The sequence below is a fragment of the Ambystoma mexicanum genome, chromosome 1p, assembly GCF_040938575.1.
Source record: "Ambystoma mexicanum isolate Mex_15411 chromosome 1p, UKY_AmexF1_1, whole genome shotgun sequence".
In the NCBI taxonomy this organism is placed as follows: Eukaryota; Metazoa; Chordata; class Amphibia; order Caudata; family Ambystomatidae; genus Ambystoma; species Ambystoma mexicanum.
In genome coordinates, this window is record NC_090921.1 from 1,356,989,743 (window position 1) to 1,357,010,603 (window position 20,861).

General features: G+C 43.9%; 1 protein-coding gene across 4 annotated transcripts in view; it reads left to right on the forward strand.

Moving 5' to 3' along the window:
* Window positions 1-686: 686 nt before the first annotated feature.
* Window positions 687-20,861, forward strand: part of LOC138454413 (nuclear receptor coactivator 5-like) — a 144,483-nt gene continuing 124,308 nt past the window's right edge. The window contains exons 1-3 of one of the 4 annotated variants that reach the window (XM_069607040.1): window positions 690-936; window positions 18,430-18,499; window positions 18,688-18,720. In XM_069607040.1, coding sequence (XP_069463141.1) covers window positions 18,438-18,499; window positions 18,688-18,720 — 95 coding nt within the window. In that variant the 5' untranslated portion in view covers window positions 690-936; window positions 18,430-18,437. Of the gene's footprint in view, window positions 937-18,429; window positions 18,500-18,687; window positions 18,721-20,861 lie in introns of all 4 variants that reach the window. The other 3 variants (XM_069607038.1, XM_069607041.1, XM_069607039.1) reach the window with 3 other exon arrangements.

The window sequence follows — 20,861 nt, forward strand, 5'->3', positions numbered from 1 at the left end:
GAGTAACCGGATTTAAAGAAGATGGACGTAGAGGGGCCGAGGGGGACGTCATGTGCTTTCGAAGAATTTGCTAGCCAACCATACATCGACACTTATGGAGATGCGAGTTCAGAAATGCGGAGAATATCTTCGCGACAAAAAAAATGCGTGAGCAGAAATGGCGTCCATTTATTACATCAATCGAAAACCGCGATTTCAAAATGGCCGCCGAACCAGTCAGACTCGGCTCTTTAGGCAGAAATGCACACCGCCTATGTCATTTTTCCTTCTATTGCCCCTGCTCAGTATGAACAATGTCGAGTCGTCATTGAAAATGTATTTAAGAGAGTAACAACACAAGAAAGGTGAACATGTCAAAGGTCCATGAGCTGCCCTTCCCAACAGTCTGTGTGAAAATGGTAACTGTTTTAATTGATATATTTAACAGGTATCACCTAAGCAAGCACTCCAACCATAACATGGTTAATGCCAATCTAACCTTTACCTAAAAAAACAAGTATTACAAGATGTATACATACGAACTAAGGAGAAAATCATTTTTTGTACAATCTTTGTGTTGAAACAGGTTCTTGAGGCATTTACTGTGCAATAAAAACAGCTATCCGACATTCAAACATGTCTACCTTATTTGCACAAACAGCCACGATTTTTACTTCTTTATGTCTATGATGACGTACACGCCTAGTAGCGGGTTTTCTCAACGTAGCCGGCGCGTTCTAGTTTCTCGCTACTGGATAGCAGTATCGTCGCGCCTGCCTCGTCCTTTCTCTATTGTTAGTTTTCATTCTATCGTGCGATTCTGAGCTTGGCTCCTCTCTCACGTCCCCGACGCACAGTGAAGAGGACCCCTAATTGTAGCTGCCCCGAGTTTCCAGGAGTCAACACCCTCCCCTTCTACAGGCGCAGCGCCGGGTGAAAGACCACCGGAAATATCAGGTGAGAGACCCTCTACAACCAGCCACCGGGTATTGAGGCCGACTGTGAGAAGATACGCCATGTCTAATACCAGCGGCCTCTAGCGCGCCTACCAACGGACAAAGAAATATGCGGCCCAGGCTCCCGCAGTAGCGCAAGCCACAACACGCTCGAGCTCTGTTGCACCAACTGGGTCGTGCTACGGTTTATCGGTGCCGATGGCCCTCGCTACCCTCTTCCTTTTAATCGCGCGGCCTTTCTTGCAGTTCATGTTGCATGCATCCCCGTAAGCTACCAACGGGCCCGTCGCCGTTGATATGTTATCGTATTTGTATCGCTCCCATATTCAATTTCAGAGCTCGACGAGGCAAGGGAGGGGATGTTTTAGCCCATTCCGTAAGTTTCCCGGAGACGCACGTTGCGTGCCCGCAGCCCCCAACGCCCCGATTCATATTTTAATGTTTTTCAAAAGGCCGTAATATTAACTGTTATTACCCAATTTATTTTTCGATTTCCGAAATTGGTATAATAAAGGGCGGAGTAAGCTCTACTGCAGAGGTTTGAAGTGAGCACCCAGCTCACTGTCACATGTTCTGTGTTTGGGAACGGGTGTACAGAGCATTCGGACCATTAACGTGGGAGATGGTAGGGTACTGAAATAGATTTGAACCCGTATATATGACTTCACCAGGTGGTTTTTTTTTATAAAAAAAGTCAAGACACATGCACCACAGGAAGGTTGCATAGAAGGCACACTTTTTTGGGCAAATTTTAGTAAATGTTCTAGACGGCCGTTAAGTTCACTTAAAGATCCAAGCATGATCATTTGGAGGGATTAATATTGGCGAGTCCCTTCCTCCCCTGAACATTAGTCTTGTGACCAAGTGTTGATGGGCATACGTGGGTGATCAGAGTATTAGAAACTCATGATTATGTCAAAAGGCTTTACAAATACGGAGGGGGGGGGGGTTACAAAGTTGTGTGTAAAAGGGAGGGATTGGGGGAGGTTAAACCCCCGATTTAGGACTATTTAGTGGGAGAGGTTGCGGAGGGAGCAGTCCTTTTTCGGCATTTTTAAGAAGGCACAAACGGCTGAAAAAAAATCGGTCATTTTTAGTGTGCCACACTTGAATGCGAAAATACGACGTAGAACCGGGTATTTACATGCGATTGGAGCTAAAATCCACTTCATTTGCTTCACAGGTGGTTTTTACAAAGAAATTATACACCGCCTGTAATATTGTAGAGATTCTTGTGTTTAGATGGCATTGAAACTAATTTGTCTAACGGATTCCCCCAATGTTTGACAATGTCGGGTATCCCCTGAAGTTCCTATTGGATTTCTGGATTGGCAGAGTGAAATATATAAAAGTCAGATACATATTTCATGTTGAATGGGCAGACAATTTGAAAATTGTTCGTAATAAGAAAGTACAATCCGGACTAAGAACATTGCACACGTTTGCGTATTTCGAAGTGTTTTTTCTATAAAAAAAGGTGTATTATTGCGCGCACACACCACCCAGTGAGTCATTTAGAGGAGTTCAAATATTTGTCGTGGAGGTGCATTGGGACGCATGCAGAAGCACGAATTACATACATTAAATGTACAAGAGATGCATGTGGAAGTTAATTTGTGACTGACTTTGTACCAGTTCTTAAATCCTGGAGTTGGTTCATAGCTTCTCAGTGTTCTTAAATACCCAAAAGCTGTTTTTAGCTCCTGCCAATCAGATCAGGATTGTCATATATGCATGCTGAGCTAACTGAGATCCAGAAGGGTGTGCTTCTTGAAATCACGAAGGAGACGCAATAGGCATATGCATTTCCCCTCACAATGATACTACAAAAAAACCTCTCCACCTCTCACACTCTAACCAAACACATCCACACCTCTTAAACCCGCACGCACTTACCCAGATCGCAACCACACAACAGACCCCCAACCACACAACACAGACCCCCAAACAGCACGCAGTAGACTCTAAACTGAATAACGCACCACGATGCTCGGCGAACAGTGAGCTGCCAACAGTACTTGACAGCTCCCTTGCTCTTTTCCAAACTTTGTCCTACTAACACGCCTAACCCCCTTTCTTATAGATCCGTCAGAGGACCACTCTGGTGGTGATAGTGCGCAGTACAAATATCCTTTCACGTTATTGTCCTAATATTTTTAATGCCACAAATTATTTGTGCCCAATACATAAATGAACATCAATACAGCATTTGTGTACCACTGAAGTATAACATTAGTGAGAGGAGTGCCTTGCACTTAAAAATTCTGCTAGATCTGCAGGTCGAGCAACTTGGTTCACCTACTCGGCCTAAAAGAAATGCACTTGACCCATGGCACCGGGTGACGCCACAAATGTGTTTTCTGTAACATGGTGCATGTCAACATAAACCTGCTTGGAGGTGTAAAGCTATTGTTACTTTTATCGTACTCTTCTAGTCTGAGCAGCAAACATTTGGTGATCTCTAACTGGCAATGTCCGGTAGGTAAATTAGCATAATGCCTGTGTCGACAATTGCATTAAACGTAAAAATGTGGCCCTCTAAAAGCTGAAATGTTTTATGAATTGCAGTGTCATTTTTCAATAGCTGTTTACTGGGTAGTTTGAACCAAATACTCAAACTGACGCTTTCCTTCTTGGCCTTTATACTGTATAAGTAAGTTTAAAAAGGGCATATCAAAATGGGGGAAACAATAGATTTTAGAGGGGGCAGTGATTTCTACCCTCTGGAACTGGATCCCCGTGTTTGCTCAGAATGTCCCCACAAATCTCCAATTTTGCAAATCTCTGTAAACTCTTGACCAAGGGCTAATTCCAATGGATGTATAGGACTCAACTCAAAGTACTGCACTACTGCTAAAAGATGAAAGACCAAATGCTGGCTACCCACGCTGTACAGCACTTGCAGCTCTCGAGCTAGTTCCGTGCTTTAAACAATGAAATTTTTTCATTTCTTGTGAACTAGTAATTCTTTCCAATGCCTCCCTATCAAGCTGTGATATCGTCAACCAGCCCCCCTGGCTGTCGGGACGTAGGGTATAGTGATTGCTCTGATCAAATATATATGCAAAAATTATGCCTGAAAAAGAAGAGGAACCGTTATTACTGGTCTTGCATGCTTGGGAATGTATCATTTGCCATTAAAGGTCCCAGAAATTCCTCTGGCCGAACCCCAAATTACACCTAAAAACCAGTGTTCCATTTGTCCCGAAATGTACTGTCCAAACATTTGCACTCATCAAAACATTCATTTGTGAAACTGAAGCCCCTAGTGATTTAGTCCTAGCATTGTTTTGAACAACTTGACTGGCCGCATCTGGCTAAAAATATCAATTTCTTCAACATTTCCTGTAAACAACCACTTGACGTTAAAGGCCATTGCAAATTTCCTTTGCTAGAATTGTACCTGGTCTAGATAAGTACCGCAAATTACAATGTTCAATTAGCAGTCTTGAGTCTATTACATTTCTATTTTGTGTTGCAATGTTTCCACCAACTGAGCAATGTTATGTTAGGCCGAGCAGATGTTGCTTACCATTTCATTTGATATGCGCATTTTGCTCTTTGCGCAAGAAAGGTTTTGCGATCCCTGATATGAAAGCTCTGAAAACATTGCCCAGCTCTCTCCTGCAGGTTGTAGTATATGCCATCCTAATCGTAGAGCAACATGACCTCTGGAGGTACCGTGTATGGTATTGCAGTAGATCTGTAGATTTACAGACTAGATGGAACTATTGATCTACGTAAACCTTATCTTGTGTATTCCTTATGTAAGGGACTAAGCAGAGTAGATGCAGTAGCAGGCAGAGAACTGGGCAAACTGTCATTTTGAAGTTGGCTGCCCTCTTTTCCAGGCTATCTGGTATTATGCAACAGGATAAGATAGGATGTCAAGGGGTGGGATCAGCTCATGGGTTGAGCACCAGTTTCACAGATGTATACAACCAGAATGCGAATGAACTGTTAATGATCCATGCTCCACCCCCCCCCCCCGGTCTTGTTGAGCCATGAAACACGTGCATAGGAACAATATAAACTCCAATAAATAAAATAAATCTCGTAGTTACCCTAAAGTCTTAATGACATGTATACACCCAATCCTACTAACTGTAGCTACCCTGATCAGATAACTCGGGGGCAACACGCCCGCCTTGGAAATAAGAATGTTGAGCAATACAGGTTCGACCCCCAGAATCACGCTTCGAAACATGTGGGTTTTTGCCACCAAAAGCATTTGACTGTGATTGTATGCATTTTCAAAAGTGCTTACTTGACAATGTTAGATCTTCCCCAACACAATGAAATAGTTGACTTTGAAATTTGGGTACTAAACTTTGATGTAAAGTATTGAGACACTTCTGCAATTCCAATTACTTCTGGTTTTCAGTTATTTGAAAAACAAAATCTTGCCTAGCACAGACTTTTTATAAAAAAAATGTATAACACGCTTATTACCCACATGTTTCGAAGTGTGATTCTGGGGATCGAACCTGTATTGCTCAACATTCTTATTTCCAAGGCGAGCGTGTTGCCTCCGAGCTATCTGATGAGGGTAGCTACAGTTAGTAGGATTGTATTGTGAGAATTAGTTTCGATGGTAAACTCGTCTCCCTCTGGGTGCATACATGTCATGAAGACTTTAGGGTAACTACGAGATTTATTTTATTTATTGGTGTTTATATTCCTATGCATGTGTTTCATGGCTCAACAAGACTGGGGGTGGGGGGCATGGATCACTAACAGTCCTACTAGGCCTTGTGATGTTGGGATTGTGCAGGGAAGAGGGGATTGGGCGGTGCGAGTGCCCATGAGAAAGCGAGTGCCCATGAGAAAGTTCACAAGGCAAGGGGCTGGAAGGGCTCAAGGGGTGCAGGATAGTACAGGGTGCCCAGAAGGACAAGGGCAAGTTCAAGGGTGGGGCACAGGTTTAAGGGTGGGGGCTATCAGGGACGACAAAGTGCAGGGGTAGAATGGACGGAGAGGGCCTGGTGCCCTTGTTAGACTCTAAAGGAACCAGGCAGGTAGATGGGGACATTAGCAAGGAAAAAAGGATGCTCTTGGGCCTTCAGAAACTTGAGGAGATCCGGCTCAAGTCTGGGGGGTGGGGTGGCATTCCAGAAGGAGGCATCTGCGGAGGGGAGATCTGCCTCCATTATCTGCTTGGAAATGCGTCTGATCTGCAGAGTTGGCACTAGAAGACCGTAGGACTCCAGTGGGAATGTATGTAGGGAGAGGAAGTTGGATGTAGCAGGCCCCAGCAAGCCTTGTGGATGTTGCAGAGGTTCTTGAACTAGGTTCTCGCAGCAACTGTGAGCCAGTGGAGATATTTTGGGGCTGGATAGATTCAGTCCCTGTGCTTGAGCCCCGGGATAAGTCTTGTAGTCCTATTCTGGATCAGTTGAACAGAGCGAAGGGAGGAGTTGGGCAGATTGAGGCAGAGGCTGTTGCAGTAGAGAAGAGTACCAGCTGTGTTTCTGGGGGAAGTTGAGGAAAGGGAGTGCCTCTGAGGAGGTGCAGCTGAAAGTGCAACTTCTTGGCCAGGTCCGTGATGTGAGGAGAGAGAAGTCAGACGCCAAGATTTTTTGCCTCATGAGATGCTGACGAGAGGGGGCATGGAGGGCGGCCAGAGGGAAAGGGGGAGCAGGGGTCCAATAAGGATCCATCTTACTGACATTAAGGCGGAGTTTGTTAGCAGTGCACCATTCATCAATAGCAGGACAGACAGTCTAGAAAGAGAGGCAGAGGAGAGAAGCTTGAAGGAGAGCTGTGTGTCGGCCGCATAACACTATGGGGAGATGGTGGAGATCAAATGGGCTACAGGGGCCAGGTAGATGTTGAAAAGGCGAGAACGGAGACCTCGGGCAGTGGGGAGTACTCTGCGGGTGGAGAGTGAGATGGAGGGGAGCTCTGAAGCCAGACTGATGATTGTGGAGACAACCCAACAGATTCATTGTGGTGGATAAACTGGGAGATTGCAAGGTTCTCCAAGAGTTTGCCCAGGAAGGGGTTACTGGAGATGGGCGGCAGTTAGCTGGACAGGAAGGGTCGGCAGAGGGATTTTTAGGAGATGGTGCACAAAGGAGTGCTTGATGAGTGAGGGGAAAGGATCCAGTCAGCCAATGCAGGAGCCAGGGAGAAAATGTTGTCTTTGATCAGGGTTCGAAATAGCCAGGTGCTGGGAGCTGGTTAGCTCTTGGGTCTAACCAAGAAGAACCTGAAGTGGTGACGTAAAAAAAATAAATAGCTGTGACATTAACTGTATAGGTTTGGGAATGTGTATAAAAGAGTACAGGCATAAGGGACTTTATTGGATATATAATTGGGGGGGGGGAGGGGGGGGGGGTTCGCGTTTCTAACTAGCGCACAAGTTAGTTTGCTGCTCACTGTGTACTTCCCCAGTGGTAGCTCCTGCCTAACAGGAGCTGTTTTTTGCTCCTGGTCAACAATTCCTAATTTCTAGCCCGGTTGGTCCTAGACGAGCAGGGAGCACCTGTTTCGTAGATTGAACTTGTTAACCTCATTGGTTGATGCAGAAGAGGGAGTGCAGTGGGCCAGGAAGGCAGAGGAGAAATGGAGACTGCAATAGGATTGTCGAGTTCCTTGTAGGTTTTGAAAAGTTTAGCTTTGTTAGTGGCCCCAGAGATTCAGGCTTGGTTATAGGTTTCCATGTCGTTATTTTGATTTTGTAGGTCGTTTGTGTCTTGGCTTTTTTAGAGGGCTTAACAACATGGAAATTACATTTGTTGACCCACCCCACCATCTTCCTGGTTTTACACCTCCCCTCCAAACCACCACACCAAATGCACACACATACCCTTTCTCCCTCGTGGCTGCTTTGGGATCCGGGGTGCTTTTCAGTGCGCACTCGAGTATCTGATTTTAGAACGGCCGCTCTTTGGTCAGAGCGGCCTTTCACATTTTTTTTTAGTTTTTTTTACTGGTCTATTGGCTCTATACCAGTCTTCCTAATACACAATACAATTATAAAAATAACAGAATATACCCATTAACACGCAGAAAAGGGAACGCTTTTCCAAACTCATCCTCCCCATGCTGTACAATCACTTTTACAAAAATGTCCAGTAATTTGCTCAGCGCTAGTATTATAGCTTGATTATTGGTCATCATAAGCCTATCCCATAATGGATCGTTCAGGACCAATTCCATGAAGTGTACAAAAGAGCCTAACAATGTAATTCCGGAAAGGCTAGACACTTTAGTACTAGGTGAAGTGATTCCATCTCCGAGTTGCCACGTGCCAACACCCGCACAACGTTCTTGGCAATTCCAGTGTTTAGCCGTAATTTAAAATGCCAGTTCCTGTATTTTTTGGGAAGGGAATATTCTTGGGTCAGATTCTGACATTTCAAGCAAGGTTAACTCCTCAAACAGTACAGTGATGCAAAGAAAGGACACAACTCAACTGGTTTGTTAAACCCTCACTCAGGTAAAACCCCAAACTAGGCTCTTCTGCCAATAGTGGATTATAGAACAGTCAAACTGCGTTTCATATTCTGTGCCCATAATGATGAATTGCACTAATTGGTGTTGACTTGGTGTCCCAGGACTGTCCTGCAAGTTCCAGAGTCTAGATTTTTAAAGGCAATCAATTCACATCCATATAACATGGTTGATGTTGTACATTTCATTTAAGTTGAGTCTACACAATTTCCTCTTCAAAACCTTAATGAGAGAGATGCATGGCTGCACCTTCATTTTCTTATTTTGATTCTTGACTAGGCATTTAGAATAGACCAGCAAACCCAAGTAGCTTATGGTTACCCTGGTAACCGATTGGTCATTCAGTCTTCAAACAAAGTTTATCTTACTTTTAAAAGGTCATTATGAAAGATTTCAAGGGAAGGGAATCTTTCTACCCCCTCCAGTGTTATCTGTAATCCTGCCTGTGTGCCCTGCTTGCGTGTAATCTATCAAAACAAGATAATCTGCGTAAGCAAGGATATTGACTGATAAATCTCTCCCTTTTGGTGCGAAACTCTCCACCCATGACTTCCTCCCAGAGATTTGCCAGTATAAGGGGCCATGGCTTACCCTTGTCGCACACCTTTAACTCCAATAGCACTGGACTGAATTTCCTGTGTTCAATAACTATCATTTCGAGAAGGTCCTTGTATACATTCCACTTTGATTTTTTTTAGTCTATTAATATCAATATTGTCAAAAGTTGTCTGACTGCAATATAGTGATTTGCCAAATTTCCTGCCTATGCAGGCAGTGTTGGCACACTCATGATGGTCCCAATCCCTTTTTCGAAAGCCAGTTTGCAAAGGGCTAACTATCCTGTTTGACTCCACCCAGGCGATCAGATGCTTGCATATAAATTTAGGCAACATGTTTGCAGAAGTCAATTGGGGTGATCGGACGATAATTAGCTGGCATTGGAACAATCAATGCTCTGTCAAGAAATAGGACAAGCAGTACCTTCTGCATTGTGTGTGAAAGCCTGAATCAGATGTCTGACCACAGCCCTGGATTTGTTTTTATAGATGCAATTTGAGATCCTATCCACTAGCTGAGTTCTTTAGATCTCAGCCATTTCTAGATCAGTTTTTCTCAAATAGAAATTTCCACCCAATCCTCCTCCTGGGGCTCTTAAAAGGATTTAAGATATCCTGGATCCGTTTTAAATTTGTTGGTCAGATACTCCACCCAGGCCCTCTGGCATGCAGCAACTTTGTAGACTAACTTGTAGGTCATCTGTCCCATTTAGGGTTCTTCAGATAGCCTGTCTCCTTACTGAAGATATTAAAGTGTGCCTGATTTTTCTTAAATGTGTATCAAATTTATGGAATTTTAGCCGCCTGCAGTAAGCCTGTCTTGCCCATTTTATTCCACTTTTGAGCTCTAACCTACTTAAACTTGGGTTGCGCCCAGACAGTGCCTTGATGCACTTTTGCAGAGCTTTCCTTTAACATTTAACTTTTTGACGCTTATGAACGTTCGGATCTTCTCCTTATATAGCAAATGATGGGTCAAGCATACCATGCTAATGTGACTTGTGCTGCGCAGTGTTGCTGCTTGCGCGGTCTCTGACAATCAGGTGGGTCTGCAATGGAAGGGGGGTTGTTAGTGGGATTGAGAAGAGCAAGAGCTTTTATGTGCTGTTGACTGCTTCAGTACGCAGACACCGGTCACTGAGCATGGGTGCATTTTCGGTTGGTAGCAGTCATGTGCTGTGGTATGATTGTTTTCTTTTCATGTTGGTGGTTCACAATAGGTATGGTTCTATTTAGTTACATTTGGGGGTGTTTATGCAGAGTTTTTTTTTTTAGTACAGTTAGTGGCGATACATTTCCTGCAATCCATCAACGTGACATTCCCGTCCCTAATATTTCATCCAAGTGCTGCACAAATTCTGCCTCAAGTGTGACGCACTTCTCACCCCCTGTGCAACGCATCTCCTCGCCCAGCAACCCATCCAGGTGCAGCACAATTTCCAGCACCTACAGTCCATCGCATGTGTGATAAATGTCCTGCCCCCAAGTCTATTAAGGTGCATTGCATTTCCCACCCCAACAATCCCATCTCGGGGAGCAGAACTCGGCATGGTACAGCTGTTGCACAGTGCCTGTCTCGGGGCGCAGCAAAGTACATAAGGCTTAGAAAATTTTGCATGGTTTAGTGAGTTGGGTTCATGGTGCTAGGTCCTTTTGCTTGGTCCAAGTTGGGTGTGTTCGATTTTGGCACTGGTTTAGTTGGATTCCTTTGCATTAATTTTGTTTTATTTCAGGGCCCTTTTGACTTCTTTTTGTCCATGCATGCAGCTAACATTTTAGACACTCCTCTCACCTAAATCTTCAGTGGTACACAAACTACAAAAACAACTGCTGACGTTTGAAATATTATACAAATTGTTAGCCAATCAAGAAGACTTTAATTGCCAAATTCTGTTATCCATTTTTGAAAAAAAATTAGTGCTATGTCAAGCATCCATAAGTTCCAGAAAGAAACGACTGATCAGTGAAACCTCCTTTTTCACATTAAGCAAAGGCACTTTGGTGTATAATAAGACTTCTTTAAAGCCTGTTCTTGCAGATGCTGAGATTGCTGTTGTGGGTATTTGGAACTCTCTCCCCCTCCCAATCCGCTCTTCCTCTACCCTCCCCTCATTTCGCACTTCCCTTAAATCCCTCCTTCTCCATTCCCCACCTTGAATCCCCCCTATCCTCTCTACTCCCCCTCCGTTTCTCCCCTCTTTTAATTCCTCTCTCCCATTACATTCTTTCTCCCTTCCTTCTACACTTATTCTATCCTTCTCCTGCCCCCCTCAGCACTCCTATTCCCACTCCCCCCCTCAGTTAATTGCTCTTTGCACTGTTTTGTAGAATGATTCAAGTTGTAATCTTGCTCACAATGTTAATTGTTATTTCTCTGTATTTGTTGTTCCATTGTACAGCGCCTTGGTGTAAGGCGCTCAATAAATCAATCCAACAATCAAAAATGAATCCTAAGTTGAATTGTGGAGTAAAGGGCCCATGCTGCCCCGTTGAACCAATTAGTTCCTGGACCGAGGTGCGTTTTTAAAATCTCCATTTCACTGCAACCAATTTCACTATTGCCTCCTCTTGCGATTGGGGCGGAAGTACTGTGACTTATCTTCAACCTTGTCATAATTGATGTTGCCTCATATCTAGTGTGGTCAAAATGTTGGGTCATTGGTTTTTGTGCATATGAAGCATCTTGCCCCATTTCTGATTTCTGCTTTCCTTAGGTGTTTAGTGTTATATATATATTTTTTTTTTTTTACACGGGTTTTTTCTTTTTCTGGCATACGAGCAATTAAAGCTCAGGTTTTTATAAAGGTGAGATGCAGCCAACCAGATTGGGGGTTACAAACTAAATATATCGTCTGATGAATTCAGGAATTGCGCATATCGATGCCTGAAACAGTGCAAAATTTCAAGTTGTAAGCTACTAGCCACGCAAGTCACTTGCCCTTATTTGTTAAAGGCCATTGCATGACGTGAGTGCGTGTGCACTCGACCACAAGTGTAGTCCTAGCACCATTGTGAAGTTTGATGCCCCGATTGTCCTTGTAGGCATGGGGTGGGCCCCATCGGCCGCAACCAGCCAGTCTACACAAAGATAAAAATCCTGCCAAGCCAACTGATTATAAAATAGACATCCAGTTCATGGGCAGGATTTACACCAGCAATGGGTGTAAAATTGTGTGCGTGAGCATGCATGCCACTCTTCAGCAGCCATGTGAGCGAGGTTATATATAGCCGAACATTTATAGATGAACGACAGTTAAAGAAATTACTTCCTGTGTCCCAACATTAACATGTTCCTGTGGACATTCACTAATTTTAGTCTGATGGACTGGTTATTGTAAATATGTACCCATTTTCTGCAGGGTTTGTTTCTGTGCACTGTTGCCACCTGCGAGGTTGGCATTCTGGCAGATCTGTAAAAAAAGGGGAGGGGGTGGGATAAGTTAGTAGGACAAAGCGGGAGAAAAGAGCAAAAGCTGTTCGGTTTAGTTTGCTGCGCGTAGGTGTTCCGGTTCGTAGCTGTCATGTGCTGTTGGGTGAAGCTTTTTTGCCTTCAAAATGTGTCCGCCCCTGCCCTCACATGTAACAGCGCCTCAATGCCCTTGGGCTGTTTGCGCGCTATATAAATGTGTAGTTTGTTTCGTTGTTGCGGCTTACTGAATTGCGTACTGTTTGTTGTGCTGTAGAGGTATGGTTGTGTTTAGCTCAGAGTTTGAGCGGTGTATGCAGAAGCATGATTTATTTAGTAGTGTTGGTTAGTGGCAGTACTCTATCCTCTGTTTTGATTGCCTCTGACTCATATCTATACCCCCCTCTCGTACATTCTGGTGTTCTACAATAATCGCTCCTAATATGTGCAGAAGGCTGGGTCCTCACCGGGCTATTCGGTGGCTGCACCCTCTCTACCCCCAGTGTTGACCAATTGCCGCTGACAGCTCCCCGCAACTAGCACACCCGGTTGTGCAACAGCCACCACCCCCACGGGCTCCTCCGGCGTGGCATGTGGTCCATTGGTTCTGAGGTGTCCTGACCCTTCACCCCTTTTTCATCTAAGGCCCTCTATCTGTGGTCCAATGTCAGTTCCATCTCACTCCCGAATCCTGTTTGACCCCCTATGGATACAGGTATACCTAGCTCTCCCACTCATTCAGATGCTTCTCCACTTCCCATCACTCCACTCCTCCGGTATTTGTTTCCAAAATGCACGTGACCACAAGCCAAACATGTCTCTAAACGAGTTGTATGTCTTTAAGCAAAGTGCCAGTCATCTGACGAATGTCCAGGACTCTTGCTGATGGGACGTTCATTAGTGGTAGAGTAACAATAGCGTATCTCTAGAGGGGTAAACGTGAGCTGTACAAATGAAATTCGTAAATAGAAGTAACACTTACACTCAGTTTCTGTTATACATTTATTCAATGAGCATCATTTTTTTTAAATGAGCGTGCTTTAAAGGCAGTTCATGTAATGTAAATGTACTTTAAAAATACTTTTCAGAATCAAGACAAGTTGGTGGATAATCTTTGGATATGCTGAGGTGACTTCAATCATAAGGACAGTGATGGCATTTCTACTTTGCAGATTCTGAGGTTGCAGAAAGGTTTAAGGAAGGAAAAAGGTTCAGTAAATATGACATCACTTTAAATCTTCCAATGAAATCTAGACCAGCCTTTCCCAGCAATAAGTCCAAACCAAGTTACCACCTATGAGGGATAAACAATAGCAAAGTCAATGGGCTCGAAGAGTCTTCAGGAAACTAGGACAGCCAAAAATTTGAAACAGTCTATGGAGCTGAGGCACTTCTTAGAGTTTGTACAAAAATGTGTGTTTCACCTAATTGAAACCTTTTGACTTGAGATTTAGCATTGCTACCAGCCCTGATTTGAAAAAGACACTGGTGTGTCGAAACATGTCATCCGTAAAGGGCATTTTCAATTCAATATAATAAACCAACTTACCCTTCACAAATACCTAGTGTGGCACTTTTTGGAGTGTGGAGAAGTACTTTCAACTTTTGCTTCAAGGGGTCGGGGTCACTAGTGTCCCCTTTTTTCTTGCTCCACACAACCTGCAACACCTTCTCGAATTGGAATAATAATCGGGCGCATGGTAACTTTGTAAGTTGGTACCAAACAAAAAACCCCGGAGTTGTGGTACAGCCTGTTGTGAGATAGAGTTGGAATCAACTCTAGAAAGTAAGCCAACGCAATTCCCACCTGCTGAAAGACAATGAGGTAAGAACCCTAAGCCTAGACAGTACCTCTGGTTTGAAGAAAGTGGTCCAGCTGGTTTCTGTCTTGCTGCAGCGGTGCAGGCCCTGTGTTCCTGAGCCTCAGTCGTGGGGACAAGAGGCAGGACATCTAGAGGGCTTCTGTGGGGGCAATTGTGAATTTGACAGCTACGGGTTCTTTTTGGTTCAGCAGCACATCGTGGTTTTAGCGCTTAGCGAATAGCATCGTCGCAGATTTCCTGGTTAGGCTTCCTGCACTCTTTTGAGGGGACTCGAGCTCTGGCTGTCCTGCTTCTGGAAGGTCCTTAGACTCCTGGAGCTTCTGGATGGATTTCAAACGTTGCACTTGACTACGGATTACTCGACCCATGGCACTCTGTTCTTGCAGCAATGAAGTACAGCCAGTCGGGGAAGATGGTCCAGTGGAGTTTGTCTCAGGGTTAGTTGGTCCCACTGGGGAGAAGTCGTCCCTTCCGACGCTTCTGTCGAATTGAAGTTTCAGCACAGCATCAGAGCTTCACTGGGCAATTCTGAGTTCCACCAGGACTCGGCAAGCTTTGTTCAGCTTCTTTGGATCTTTCTCACAGTGGTCAACTCACTCTAGTCCCAAAAACCTCACCTTTTAAGCAGATTTCTCCCATTCATGCTCAGCCTAGGCTGTCAATCACACAGCAGGTGGCCGTCTTGGAAGGACAGCTAGCCAGTCCAGACTGGTTGCATTCCTAGAGACAAAGGACATGAGTTTGTGGAACCTCGCTCACATCTGCCTTGCCGCACAGAGTAAAACCCAAGAAAGACCCCCACAAACGGAAAATGGTGAGAAGAAAGTCATGCCATTTTGACAAAATGGTCACCCATGGGTGCTGTTCTGCAGCTTGAGGGTTCAGCCTGCGGTAGAAAAGCACATTGGTAGGAAAATTAAACCACTGCCGTCAGCCTTTTAAAACAGTGAGGGGTAACATAGCAAAAAGTTACATGAAAATGTCAACTAGGGCCCCACTTGCCCCCACACGTAATGTCAATTTCACGTAACTTTTTTTTTTTTTATTGACCCACCCAACCCATTCCCTCCCTTCCGAACAGAAGTGCTTACAATTTACACATTCACAGTATAGCCCTTTGTTTACATCCTAACATTATTTGGACACCATGCTGTACAAAGTCCCCATTAAGATATTCCAGCACAACAGCCCAGTGCTGCTGGAATTTTCCTTTTTCTCCTTGCAAATTGTCATCCACTCCAAGGCTACAAACCCCCGTAGCTTAATCGGCCAATCCCGAACGCCCAGCGGCTTCTGCTTCCAGGCGGTCGCTATCATTAATAACTTGGCTGTCGCCATCAGCATAAAGGCCTTCCACTGCATTTTAGTATGTATGTTATTCTCTTGGTCAAATAAACCACATAGCCACACTTTAGGAGACCATTTATCTAAATGAGGAAAAGATTTAGTTACCCGTTGCGTAATCTCTCCCTGAAAATGTTCCAATTTTGGGCAATCCCCCCAAATATGCCACCCCCTTGCCAACATTCCTCTGAAGAAGCTGTAAACATTTGTATGGAGTTTTTAAGGCATATAGTGCCATTGATGCATAACCTTTACCATGCCTCTTTCTCTGTATAGATCTCGTTAGCTTAGGTATATTTTTCTACAAAAGTTCACAATATTCCTTCGGTAGGGCTGTCCCCAAGGTTTTCTCCCACTTGTGCGTGTATCCTCATCTGTTCCTTTTTCTCTTCCAGAAGGATTTTTAAGTTACTGCGACATCCTAATACATACACTGTACGCAAGTTTTGCATACAGGTAACCACGTTTCAGCCATCCCATGAGTATAGTAAAGGAAGAACCTCTCATTTCAGTAGTGGGAGTAGCTTATCCCTAATGTGCATTGCGGCCACTGTAATTACTAAAGACTCGGACCCCATTATAATTTCCCAGAATTGGTCTTATCTATACTTTTGATACACACCACCTATGGTAGCTATCGAAGTAGCATCTCTGCAAACTTGCATCTGGCTGGTATGACTCGTGTCAATTTCTTGGCTGCATAATCGGCACAACCTACATTCTAAAGGTATACTATACCTCAGTCAAGGGGTGAGCAGAGCTCACTGTACACTGAATCGACAGGAAGGGCTCTTGCGAGCTGGAATAATCTCGCCTATTAGTTTTGTGCCGAATTACTCTATCGTATAAGCGCTGTTATAGCATTTGTTCATTGTATGCAACAAATTGGCTCTGAATGTCGGCAGAATAAATGGGTGAGTTTGGCTAGCAGCCTGTGAACACAAATGAGCAGAAATATATGGGCTAATGCGTAACGCGCCTAACTTGCCTTCAGCAGTGACCACAGTTAATATAAACTCATTCAACGCCATGGAGCAATGTTTTTTTTCTCACATTTTAATGGGGTATTGGTGAAACACTTCGTGCCGCGTCCCGAGGATGAAGTCGTTGTGACAACTAGGAAAGGTATACCTTTTTGTATTACTCAGTTCAATGCTAAGGCAGTTTAAAGTTTCAAATACCAAAATTGGATGCAATTGCTAGTCACCGAAATGCAAGCATGAAGGGCCAGATAGGAAATATGCATGTGACTAAAGATGGTTCCAGTTCTCAGCAGTGAACGCTAGACTACTGGCTATCGCATTACAAGCCCAGGGTGGGGTTGGGGAGTGGGTAGCAAGTAGGGGTCTGACGATTGGATGTTGATGGTCACAAGCAGTTGTGTGGTGAGACGGGTGGGGTGTCGGTTGGTTGTTCAATGGGAAAGGTCATCTGCTGCCAACAGGATCCCTGGGCATCTTGCGCTCTCTGCTTTGACAGCTATTTAGATTATGGCTATTTAGATTATGGTAGATCTACAGAAGTGCAGGCCAGAGCAAAAGCAAGCAGCTGCCAGTATAATATGAATATGGAAATGGTGGATGCCCACTGTCTCATACTAGGCATGGCGGGGGTTGGGGTGGGGGGGGGTCCCTGAATTCCCCTTTCCCGGTGCACTCCATTGCACCAGTGCAGTGCTACTCTGCAATGTCTGAAGACCTTTCTTCAGCCAGGGGTGCACAGACGGGAGGGGGCGTTAGTTGTCCCATGTTTTTTTTAACTCGAGATGGGGTGCCTATGATGTTGCCAAAGCAACCTCTTGTTACCTCGTTAGTCGTGTGCATCTCACGTCCAGATAGCTCTGGCTAGCTGTGATTGGCTGGGGTCATGGCTTGTTTCAACTAGCATCTGCCTGCCCCTACCACAGGCGACATCAAACTAAGCACTATGCATTTCCAGCCCATCTGCCCTAACATTGCCAAAGGGAATAAACCACTGGTCCCAGTCTTATGCTAAACCCTTAAAGAACACTTAATCACCTATGCCTCCTGCCTTATGACTTGCTGTTTTCAGTTTTTACCTTGGTCTGAGTACTGTTGCTATTTCTGTCCGAATCACGTCACCGCGAATTCCTGGTTTTACGTTCTCTTACGATTTTGAAATTTCGAAGGAGGCCCATCCGTACCTACTGTAAATATATACCATATATACTTCGTCTTTTTGGTGTTGGCCATACATTTTTCTAATTGGTTTATTGCATTTATGCGCAAAGTTTTTCCGATCTCGCCATTTTCGCGTTGCAAGTAGTATTTTAGTCGTACTTTTCCGTTTGTAAGCCCAACTTGGACTGCTGGGAGCTATTGTATATAAAGTAGCTGTCTTTTTTAAAATCAGTTGATTGCTGATAATTGACGGGTGCAGTCTGTGGAGCATGTGGTGGGTTGAGCACTGTTCATCTCCTCGAATTCCTTAATCTCTAGTGCGAGTACACATTTTGCAGCCTGATTTAAATTGTATGATTTAGAGATTACCTTATACCCGTGCTTGTGGCACGTTCTACAACTTTTATTCAGCCACCAGTATTACATTTTGTACAGTTTTCTTAAATTGCCATATGCCAGCTCCAGAGATGTTATGATGTACGTTTTTCTTTTTAGCTTTTTTTTGTCAGTGGCATGTAATAAAAAAATGGCCCAATCAGGATTGTAGCGATGCATTTTCAAATTGGCTTATTTTTACGTGAAAGTGCTGTGACTTGGCGTAGATGGTATGGGAGCTTACTAAAGTCTACTCGACCCCATAAGATCTGTGATAACCAATTTGTGTTAATGTATTTTGACATTTTATGACGTTTGCTATGGCTGGAATGGAAATTTGCTTATATACTGGTTTTACTACTTTTTTTTCCTCCACTCTTGTCTCGTTAGGACTTACCATGTCCTCCTGGGTGAAGGTCACTCGGGGACAAACTCAGAAGACGCCTGCTATTGAGAAAAGGTGAGTGGTAGGTTTGTTTGAGGTATCATTTTTTTTTTTCCATTCTTAGTTGTGCCATGCAGTGTGACATGAAGATTCTGCTAATTGGTGAACTAATGCAGATAGTATCCTACTATAAATACGTTCTTTTATGAACAGAAGTTGCCATCCACGTTTGAAGTACAATATATTGGTTCCTTTTGTTTCAGGCATAGACCAGGATGGATTCCAAGACTTCTTGAGTAAGTAGTTACATTTAAATGTCCATAATGAATATTGGAGATTTTGCGCACCCCATGTCTCCCAGTGGCCACTTAGATTTGTCGGCCAGAGGGAGACTGTAGAACTAGGGTGCTAATTCTCTGGTTCACTCGCTTCATGATTACCAGAGTGGCTTTCACAAGGATTTCAAATGGGAGCGTCCAGCATCTCTATTTGAGGCTATATGTCTTGCCTCTGTTGCTGGATATGTAACATACAATGTTTATGGCTGCATGGATTTGTGTAGAAACACAATTGCACCATGGGTTGTAGTGGTTGGCCAACTTGTTTTGTGTGCACATTAGTAATGTGAGAGTCCCTTGTACTTTCATTTTGCTGTTAGTTTGTAACACAGTTGCATATATATTGGGTCAGTTATCGACACCCCAGCTGATTACATTTTGCGATCCTGGTCTTACTGGCTATCAAATTATGGATTCATGAATATCCGACATTAAAATCATTATTTTGAAAAGCGATTGATGTGGAGGTTTTGATTTTGAGCAACAATCCCAACAATTGTCCCATATCTACCAATCCTTGTACAGGATACAGTAAGCTACAAAGTTCATCTAAAATAAGAGCATGTTGCAAAATGATCTCCTCATGTCCTCAGCCATCCATCTAGATCTCGGTGCAGCACCCTGGCTGATTAACCTGCTATGTTAAATATGGGTTTGACCCTCTACAATCCCTCATGCCCCTTCAATCACTACCTTCCAAAAGCATGATCAGTGTCCTGAGAAACACTTGGGCATATTGCTTTCCCTATGTGTAGCTTAACGGCGCTACAATTGGGTTGCTGCAATGAGCGCCTGAGGCTTTGTTTACTCCTACAATTTCCCAGCAGTGTTACTTTGGCGGATATTATTGCAAATAGATTTTTTTTTCTGGCAGCAATTCAGTGTTTCACATCCATGATACATTTATAGGCATTCATATAAAAGGAAATTAGAAGAAACATTCTTTCATTAAGTACATGTTTAAAAAAAGTTAGCAGGCGCCCCTCTCCAGAAAGAACATGGCATGATAACCTGTTCTGTGTGTTTTCCCACTTTCGAGTTTGCAGCAATCGCTTTTTGCTCACTGTACTCTTCACAGATGGGGAAATTAACATCTGCATATCAGTCTTTGGCCAGCACCGAAATGCTAAGGCAATTCCCTTCTGAACAATAGTACCAACAGCAACCCCATACGTGTTTCAGCCTTGTTGGGCCTAATCAGTGAGGTGGAGCCGTGCTGAGCAGTAAATAAAGCTGCTGTTTGAAATGCAAGCATGTCCTTTATGTTTCTGTCCTGTTAGTTTAATTGATTTTTATTTATTTTTTCCCCGCCATGCTAGTGGAGTACTCTGCCCAGATAAAATGATCATTTTGTGAAACATTTATTGGTAAAAATGGAGTATACTTGCATGGTTTTGTTTACAACATGGCATCACTGCGGCCCTCACTCTAATTTGCTGTCCAGACGTACCGTTTCCCCATGCAAGCTTCTTTCGGCTGGCCCTCAATCGGCCTCCCAGCTATTCTGGCATAAACTGTCATCATTAAGTAATTGTGTGCAGAGGGTGTTTATCATTGACCTTGATTGTTGCTATAATGATGCCTAGTGATGTAGCAGTAAGCACCGTTATTCCTTATCTGAGTGCCCCAAGCACGGTTTACTACGCTTTTGACCTGGGCTACGATCCCCGAGAGCGTCCCACCCACAGCGCTTTGAGATAATAACGATGGCATATAAGGCGCTATACAAACGAACAATAACTAACATAGTTTGCTTCACTGACTCACTTATAAGAAACGTATTTGAACGTGGCCTGTGGTAACACTCAAAGCCAGTGTGGAGATGTATGCTACTTGGAGCTCTTTCACCTACTTCTGTGTTTTGAGACACACTATTCTAGTCCATAATTTTCCCAGTTCTCCCCCATACCCTGCATGTGTTGAGTTTATATTGATGCAGAAGAGACACATGATGGGCCCCATAGCTCCCCAGGATGAACCCGTATTTTGCAACATATCTATTGTTGCAAATGCTCCACGAAAAGCGATATGACGAGCGGGGGAGTAAGGGTATGCCCAACAATTTACCGAAGTTATCAGTAGTATAACTATTCTGCTTC